This window comes from Coptis chinensis, chromosome 5 (genome assembly GCF_015680905.1).
Source record: "Coptis chinensis isolate HL-2020 chromosome 5, ASM1568090v1, whole genome shotgun sequence".
Taxonomy (NCBI): domain Eukaryota; kingdom Viridiplantae; phylum Streptophyta; class Magnoliopsida; order Ranunculales; family Ranunculaceae; genus Coptis; species Coptis chinensis.
The window spans coordinates 48,010,798-48,020,155 of NC_141460.1; the positions used below are offsets into that span (position 1 = coordinate 48,010,798).

The following is a 9,358-nucleotide window of genomic DNA, read 5'->3' on the forward strand; positions in this document are numbered from 1 at the left end:
CCATATTAGAACAGGGTAAAAGCGTCACTCCACTTCTACCTGTGCTTCAACTTATCGCTCACGGCTCACTCAAACGCCTTGATTTCTATTAACGCCGGATGCAAAAAAATCCATTAGCTCAGTGAAAACGTGATACCAAAATTACCAATCCATTTTGACTAAGCAGTGATGGCGATACAACAGATGGCAAATTCAACAATATGGATTTAAGTATTTAACTAGACGTATTTTGGTGGCTATGAAATCCCATTAGTATTATTATTTAAACTAACTGATTCTGATCAGGTTGAACATCTATTTAGTTTCTTAATCAAATATGGCAGCATAAGTAACAAACAAAGCAGAAAACAGTTGTGTTCTAGACATTAAATACATGAATGTACACATGCAACTTAAAAATGTTGATATGCATTTGAGAAACTTTTGATTACCACCAACAAATATGTTTAGTTATTTTTTAGGGTTGCTTGGGCAGCTGGGATTAGGGATGACCCCCATTTGCAAAAATATTAGGTATACCCCCGGTTGCAAGATCCAACAGCATTGCTTCTTTGCGTATAAAGAAACCCTTAATCTCGTAGTCTTTGGATCTGCCAAAAGTGGGGAATGTCATTAATACTTTTTAAAAGGGGAGGTCATCTCTAATTGTAATTAGTAACAGAAGTGGGGTGGGGTGTGTGTAACCCTTAAACCTGTTATAGCCTATACACGCGCATCACAGTTTGGATTTGTAACTATACGATTCATTACATAGGATTCACAATAAAGTACCAAACAAAAAAGTAGCAACATGGTGCTGTTTATTCCACACATTTTAGTTAAATGTCTTCTGAAGAATTATTTGGTAACTGCTCCTGCTTCAGTTAGCATTGGGACGAGCTTCCCTCCACTGTGGATTGATGTCACAGCTACAACCAGTAACAAAAGAACAACACATAAACTCCAAGGATATGCTATGGTTAAAAAAAAAAGAAAAAAAGAAGGGGAAAAGATCATACTATCACAGCCGCCAACATGTTCCCCACCAATGAACACGTTCGGGACAGTTCTCTGTCCAGTCAACTCAGCCAGAGCTGCTTGGACCTCTCTTCCATCACCTTCAATAGAAAAGAAAAATGTGTCATGTCCTATTAGGACAGACTTGGAGATCTGTTTAGTTTATGGGTACTTTAGTATTTTACTTATATTAGGTATGGAGTGGCCAAGAGTTGTTAGTAAGAGCCATGTGTAGGTAGTATAGAGCACCAGAAATCTCTTGGATCTGATGTAGAGAAACTGGTATAAAAGCAAAAAGAGGGATAGAAAATGTAAGAAGAAAAATATCAAAAAAGAAAAGAGGCTATGTATTCTGTTAATCATAGAGGTTGTTTGATTAAGGTAGTCTATTTGGATTAGGTTTCTATTGTTGCAGTCCTAGTACAGGACAATTGGTATCGGAGCATTCTTTCCCGGGGAAAATGACTTTGTTAGAAGTGGAGAAACTGGCTAAGGGAACCCAGAACCAGGTCACTAAGATGCAAAGTTTAGTTAATCAAATAAATGACAGATTAATCAGGGAAGTCCAAGCAAAAGAAGTTTCAGAAAAGAAAATGGAAGCTAGATTTGAGCTCTCAGAGAAGAAGATGGACAACAGATTCAACTAGTTTTTCAAGTTGTTAAATGAAAAGGGAAAGAGTACAGTAGCAATGGGGTTACCTTCTGGGTCACGGACTCCAATAGCAACAACAACCGATGATGAACACTCCACTAATGGCTTGCGACAAAAGACCCTAGTCGATATGGACGACTATGGTAAGTTTCTAAAAACCCCAAGGTTAGACTTTCCGCGTTTTGATGGAGTTAACCCAAGAGCTTGGGTTCGCAAGGGTAATCAGTTTTTCTACATTCACCCCATGGAAGAGAGTACAAAGGTTAAGGTAGCTTCTCTGTATTTAGAGGGAAGGGCTGATTCATGGTTCCTTGAGTATCAAGAGGGTAGAGAAATTATTGAATGGACTGAGTTAACGGAACAGATCTACAAACGATTTGAAGAAGTGGGGCAAGATAACTATGTAGGAAATTTTAATAAACTGGTTCAAACCGACACAATAGAGGAGTATTATGAATGTTTTGAGACATTGAAAGCTATCATGGTGAGCAAGAATAAAGAGCTAACCGAAGAGAATTTTGTACTCAGTTTTTTGAGTGGGTTAGAGGATGAAATTAGAACTTCAGTTCAGATGTTTAAACCTACCAATCTACACCACGCATGGTATCTCGCAAAAATGCAGGAGTCCACATTAGAGGCTCAATTCAAGAAAACCAAACCAGTCGTCAAAACTTTTCCCAATACCACTTCATACTTTTCAAGTAATAACAACCCAAATAAACAAATCTCCTCTCCAACCATCACACCCAAGTCACCATCCACATCAAAGCTTACACTTCACACCAATACATCATCAACACAAACTCCTCGCTTACCTCCTATTAAGAGACTCACACCAGCTCAAATGAAAATTAGAAGAGAGAAAGGACTTTGCTACAACTGTGAAGAACAATACAAGCCTAGACACATATGCAAGACATAATTCTTATACATGTTGATGGGTACAGAAGAAGAGGACGGGGAAGAGGATCAACATACGGAAACCGAGGACAAGCAATCATTGCAGCAGATAGAATTCAAGGCATGATCAAGAAGAGACCGATTACTGTTTTGATCGACACTGGTAGTACACATAGCTTTCTAAACCCCAAAGTTGCTAAACAAGTGGTTGCCTTATAGAACCAACTGCTCATATGTTGGTGACAGTAGCTAATGGAGATAAAACTGTGTGCAGAGCCATATGTAATAAGTTAAAATGGGAAATGCAAGGTTTCATGTTCGAAGACAATATAAGACTTTTACCATTAGGAGGCTGTGATATGGTGCTTGGCGGGGATTGGCTTAAGCAATGTGGTGATGTTTTGATTAACCTTCAGAGATTGCAACTGTCATTCAAAAAAGGGGGGAAAAAGATAACTCTGAAAGGGGGAGAAGAGGTCACTTCTGTGAAAATGATTTCTGCTAATTCCTTAATCAAGTTTCTAAAGAAGAATACACATGCCTTAGTAGGACAAATCTTTTCAATCACGGCTACGGAACTTCAGCAAGACAGCCCAGAATCAGTCACTTCACTGATACACGAATTCACCGATGTTTGTAAGGAACCCAAAAGCTTACCACCCTCCAGAAACTTAGACCATCATATCCCTCTTAAGCCAAATGCAGAACCCACCAACCAAAGACCCTATAAACACCCATATATTCAGAAGGCTGTGTTGGAAACACTCATGAAGGAAATGTTACACTCAGGCTTCATCCAACCCAATCATAGTCCGTTTGCTTCTCCAGTTCTACTAGTTAAAAAGAAAGATGGCTCATGGCGATTTTGTGTCGATTACAGAAAACTCAATGAGATGACCATCAAGGACAAATTTCCTATGCCAATTATTGATGAACTTCTCGATGAGTTACATGGGGCTCGAATATTTTCCAAGATTGATCTCAAGTCCGGATACCATCAAATAAAGGTACATGATGCTGACATATACAAGACTGCCTTCCGAACTCACCAAGGCCACTATGAGTTTAAGGTAATGCCGTTTGGACTTACTAATGCCCCTGCGACATTTCAAGCTTTAATGAATGACATCTTCAACCCTTACCTCAGGAAATTTGTCTTAGTCTTCTTCAATGACATTCTCGTGTACAACACTTCACTTGAAGAACACCTTATACACTTAAGACAAGTGTTGGACATTCTTAGAACACACACCCTATATGCCAAGCTCTCCAAATGCACCTTTGCTCGGCCTCAATTAGAATATCTAGGCCACCTCATCACACCAACGGGAGTTGCTGCTAATCTTTCTAAGATTGAGGCCATGGTCAATTGGCCTAAACCAAAAACAATTAAAGGTCTACGAGGTTTTTTAGGACTTACTGGCTATTACAAGAGATATGTTCAAGGTTATGGAAATATAAGCAAACCTCTCACTGAAATGTTGAATAACAACTTCAAATGGTCCAAAGCAGCGGAAGATGCATTTATGCAACTTAAAATGGCTATGACCACCACTCCAGTTCTTGCCTTACCTGATTTCACAAGGCCATTTGTTATAGAAACTGATGCTTGCGTAAGGGGAGTTGGGGCAGCGTAAGGGGAGTTGGGGCAGTACTTATACAAGAAGGAAAACCTATTGCTTTTTTCAGCAAAGCATTAGGTCCTAAAGCTCTGGGCTTTCTCCACTTATGAGAAAGAGTTGTTGGCCATTGTCATGGTCATAACCTGATGGAGAGCTTACCTAACAAGACATCACTTCATCATTCACACAGATCAACATAGCATCAAATTTTTCATGGAGCAGAGGATAACTACTCTACTACAACAAAGATGGCTCACAAAGCTCCTAGGATTCGATTATGAAATAAAATACAAAAGAGGAAAGAAAATTCTGCTGCTGATGCTCTCTCTCGAGTAATGGAAGAACAAGGGTCATGCCATATAATGTCTACAGTGCAGCCACAGTGGATGAAAGAAGTAATTCTCAGTTATGAACAAGACCAAGTCATACAACAACTCATTTCACAGTTGTTAGTGACACCAGATAGCATTAAAAACTATTCATGTGGCTGGGATGGGGTGATATAAAGGCAGGTTATATATTGGCAACAACAAGGACTTGAGAAAGAGATTATTGGCTACGGTGCACTCTTCTTCTGTTGGAGGTCACTCAGGCATTCAAGGTAGTTACCTCAAGGCAAAATCACATTTCTATTGGCCTAGCATGAAGGAGGTCTTAGACACTGTTAGTACATGTGATGTTTGTCAAAGATGCAAGGGAGAACACATTTTTCCAGTTGGTTTACTGCAACCGCTACCTGTACCACATCATGCCTGGCAACACATCAGCATGGACTTCATAGAAGGACTATCCAAAGCTGAAGGTAAAGAAATTATATTAGTGGTTGTGGACAGATTGACTAAATATAGTCACTTCATTAGCCTCAGTCACCCATACACAGCTTCTACAATTGCCAAGGTCTTCATGGACAACATATACAAGTTGCATGGCCTTCCCCAATCCATTACATTAGACCGAGACAAAATCTTATCAACTCTTTCTGGAAGAATCTCTTCAAAACACTTGGAACTAAACTCCACCTAAGCACCTCTTATCATCCCCAAACAGATGGGCAAACGGAGAGAACTTATGCTTGCCTCGAGACCTACTTGAGATGCATGACAGGGCACAAACCTCAAAGTTGGGTCAAGTGGTTGCCACTTGCTGAGGGGTGGTTTAATACTAACTACCACAACAGCCTTAAAATGGCTCCATTTACTGCCTTGTATGGCTACTCTCCACCCCATTTGGCTATCCTAGCTAATGTCACTCATTCCATAGCAGCAGTAGATGATTATTTGAAAGAAAGACAGGCCATGGTTGAAGTGATTAAAGATGATCTGTACAAGGCCCAAGAGCGGATGAAATTCTATGCCGACAAGAAAAGAACAGAGAGGTCATTTGCCGTTGGTGATTGGGTATACTTGAAGCTCCAGCCATACCGACAAACATCAGTAGCTCTCCGCAAAAACTTGAAGTTATCCGCCAAGTTCTATGGTCCTTTTCAAGTCCTAGCTCGAATTGGGGTGGTCGCATACAAGTTACAACTACCAATAGGCTCCAAAATCCATCCAGTGTTCCATGTTTCACAGCTGAAACCGAAGTTAGGGATTACAATAACACCAGTACCTCAACTACCATTGGTGGACCAAGCAGGACAGTTTTTAGTGGAACCAGTAGCTATTCTGTCAAGAAGAATTGTCCCTCGGAACAACAAAGCAGTGACACAGGTTCTTGTCCAATGGTCTAACACAGTACCTGAAGACTCGACATGGGAAGACTGGTCGAGCATTATTGCTCATTACCCTCATTTCAATCCTTGAGGACAAGGATTTTAAAGGGGAAGGCATTGTCATGTCCTATTAGGACAGACTTGGAGATCTCTTTAGTTTATGGGTACTTTAGTATTTTACTTATATTAGGTATGGAGTGGCCAAGAGTTGTTAGTAAGAGCCAAGTGTAGGTAGTATAGAGCACAAGAAATCTCTTGGATCTGATGTAGAGAAACTGGTATAAAAGCAAAGAGAGGGATAGAAAATGTATGAAGAAAAATATCAAAAAAGAAAAGAGGCTTTGTATTCTGTTAATCAAAGAGGTTGTTTGATTAAGGTAGTCTATTTGAATTAGGTTTCTATTGTTGCAGTCCTAGTACAGGACAAAATGCCATATAAATCCAAAAGCTATGCTCCGAATAATTCCTAATATATCTTAAGCAAATAGTATTGAGCATAATAAGATCATACGATTGACAATGCAATAAACATGAAACTACAAACCAGATACTATTGCTCTGGGACAGGTACAGACCAAATTCTACAAGATGAAGGAGCATTACAACAACTATTGGGCCGGCATCATCCTAATACAATATTCGGTTCACCCTGTGCCCACCCCCGGGTCGTGGGGAGTAAGGGGCCCCACTGCTTGGATTTTTTCAAGGTTTTTCACATTCTAAAGAGACTATTTTCCTATATAAGAAGTGTGAAAGAAGGCTGAAACTAATAAGCCACTCTCTAGTCCAACAAAGGAGAAAAAAAAAACATAGTGGAGAGAAATTGTAATCCGAAAAGAAGCAAGTAGAAAACCTTCTCATTATTGCAGATATATTTTGGACATCAATAAGAGACAACCGAAAGATTTTTTTTCTTCCATTGTTAATCTTCTTTGCTTAATTCTTGATCAATCTTGCACTATCTTTTCTATCTACGCGGTTGTTTGGATTAGTGATTATGGCGTCATATTTGAATGGTTAACAGCAGATTTCTTCCAAACCATTTTGAGTGATTTGGTGATGTCGCAAATGATAAGGTGTGACAGCCTAGCTATGTTGACTAACAAGAGCACATTCAATAGAGACATCAATATACATTTATTAATATCAGAAATTTCTAGAATGTTAACAAAGAAGTAAAGTTACAAGTTAACATTACAAAAGAAGGAAGAGTATCAACAACTAGGCACATAAACTAAACAACTATATAAGATGGAGTATTACATAGCTATTTTTTTTTTGTTCGCTTTATATAGGGCATTAATATAAAGTAAAAGTTTGCTAATATTTCTGGTTTGTTGAGTTCCTAAATTGAAACCAAGGTTTGCATGACTCTTTTAAAAGACACTTATTTTGCTCACAGTTTACACTTCTGACAAAAATTAGTAAACAAAGATACTGTTAATATGAACCATTGTTGCAACTCTTTGGAAGATTTTCACTTCTACCATGAAGGCATGGACAGCATGGTTTTAGTTTGGAGACTTTTGTAATACTGAGTGATAAAAGAAACAAAGAGACAAGGAGAAAAGACGGTAATCAAGAAACAGAACATGTTGAGGCTCAATTCTCAAGAATCTGTAATACAAGACAAACGTTCAAGTAACAAGCTTAGCTACAAATTATAAATTAAGAATATTTTGCAAAAGAATGAAATGTTTGAAAGCAAACCAATCCTTCAGGGAAAATGGGAGACAGAGCATTGACTGCTTACAGAAGAGAAAGTAGAAACAGCAAGAACCTAAAAAGACGAAAAAGAAGGAACTAGAGAATCTAGATGATGGTAAGAACTGTGAAGTAACAATAATTTGAAAGTAGTATGGGAAGATATGAAGACTCAGAGTACGTAAAAAAATTAGTGCTTAGTGCTTACTAGTTGAGTTTTAGTTTATAAAGAATTAGCATAGAGCCAGATGATTAAGTTTTTCTTAAAGGATAACAAGGAACATAAAATCTGAAGGATAAAAATAGAAAAGCCTTTGGTTTTGCCGTTTTGGGTATTTTTTTATGAAAGACTTGACACAAAATGATAGATTACATCGGTTTACTTGGCTAACCACAAAACATGAAAAAAATAAAAATTCCTTCAGCAAAACAAAAACACAAAACAGGAAAAAAATGCAACAGCGATATCAGTAAGTATCATAGAAACTCTTACGTAAATAATGAGGACAACTAAAATCAAAACTAAAGAAGAAAGGAATAATGATTTCAAATTAACGTCTTCTTTTATACCTTGTGCAACCTAATTTAATCTTCTAATAAAATCAAACAATATGGTTCCTAATGTAAAGGTGGTGCAATGACGCTTGGTTATTATGCAAAACATGACAAGCAGTATACTTTCTTAAGTTACGGGTGAGCAATTCTTAATCTGCGCCAGTGTAACCTTGTCCCACACATCAATTCAAGCAAGTATTTTATGTCATAACATAAAAGAAAGAAATAAAAATTAATGATCACCTCATAAATTAAAAGAACGAACCGGCTACTCAAAACCATTTCATCTTTACATGCAATAGATTGTCGACCACGTAAATTAAATATTAAAAACGAGAATATGAAGTAGAAGAAGAGATTACTTTCTTTGTCCAATTCAATGACCTTAAAAGTAGCACCCAACTGAGACAACAAATTCTTCACCTTGTCACAATAAGGACAGAACGATTTGCTGCAAATAATAATCAAATCAGAGATAGAAAATAATGGCAAAAGCCTAAATAAGAAAGAATTTATATTGTGTTAAAGAAAAAAAAAAAAAGAGATTTGGGGAACAACCTGAAAACGACGACTGAATTAGCGGAAATTATCTCCTTAGCCTTAGAACCTGCCATCTATTCTGATTTCTTTGCCGGGGAATGAAACTTGACAAGAGGGCGCGTGGGTGATATCTATTATAACAAAACACAATAGGTGGTGGGGATTTCGTAGGGGTCTGACTTAGAAGAGGGACAGGTGTATGGCTTGAATATACCTTATTTAAAAAAACAATCACTGTCAATCTGCCATAGTGCCATGCTCTAAGGGTGTGTTTGTTAACTAGCAAATGGGGGTGGCTAATTGTATTTTCCCACTAGAAGCACCATTTGCCAGTGTTTGGGTGTATTTAAGGGCCCTGGCAAACACTATTTGGAATTAGCCGGCAAATCAAATTATCCCACTAGAAGTGGGAAAATAGAAAACACCTCCCCCCAAAGTTGAATTAGTCACCCGGTATTTTCCCAGAAAATAGAAACAACTCTCCCTCTGATCTCTCATCTCTTTCTCAATCGCAAATAGAAAACAACTTTCCCACTCGATCTCTTCTCTCTCTCTCTCTCCCTCTCATCAACTTGCTCTCTTTTTTCGGTATACTCTCTCGCTCTCATTTCTTATCTCTCTTCTCTCTTATCTCAATCTTTTTTTTTTCACTATTACTTGTCAAATTTCTCTCGCTTT

General features: G+C 38.1%; 1 protein-coding gene across 1 annotated transcript; it reads right to left on the reverse strand.

Moving 5' to 3' along the window:
* Window positions 1–676: 676 nt before the first annotated feature.
* LOC147497737 (glutaredoxin-like) lies at window positions 677–8,997 on the reverse strand. The gene is made up of 4 exons (XM_086560073.1): window positions 8,699–8,997; window positions 8,503–8,591; window positions 999–1,097; window positions 677–908 (listed from the first exon to the last, which is right to left on the reverse strand). Exons 1-4 carry the CDS (start codon window positions 8,752–8,754, stop codon window positions 838–840), a joined length of 315 nt encoding a protein of 104 aa, XP_086416199.1. The 5' UTR covers window positions 8,755–8,997; the 3' UTR covers window positions 677–837.
* Window positions 8,998–9,358: the final 361 nt, after the last annotated feature.

Coding starts and splice junctions, on each gene's coding strand:
- LOC147497737 (XM_086560073.1), bottom strand. CDS start 8,754: ATGGCAGGTTCTAAGGCTAAGGAGATAATTTCCGCTAATTCAGTCGTC. Junction 8,592..8,698: donor AATTCAGTCGTCGTTTTCAG/GTTGTTCCCCAA, acceptor TATTATTTGCAG/CAAATCGTTCTGTCCTTATT. Junction 1,098..8,502: donor CATTGAATTGGACAAAGAAA/GTAATCTCTTCT, acceptor TTTCTATTGAAG/GTGATGGAAGAGAGGTCCAA.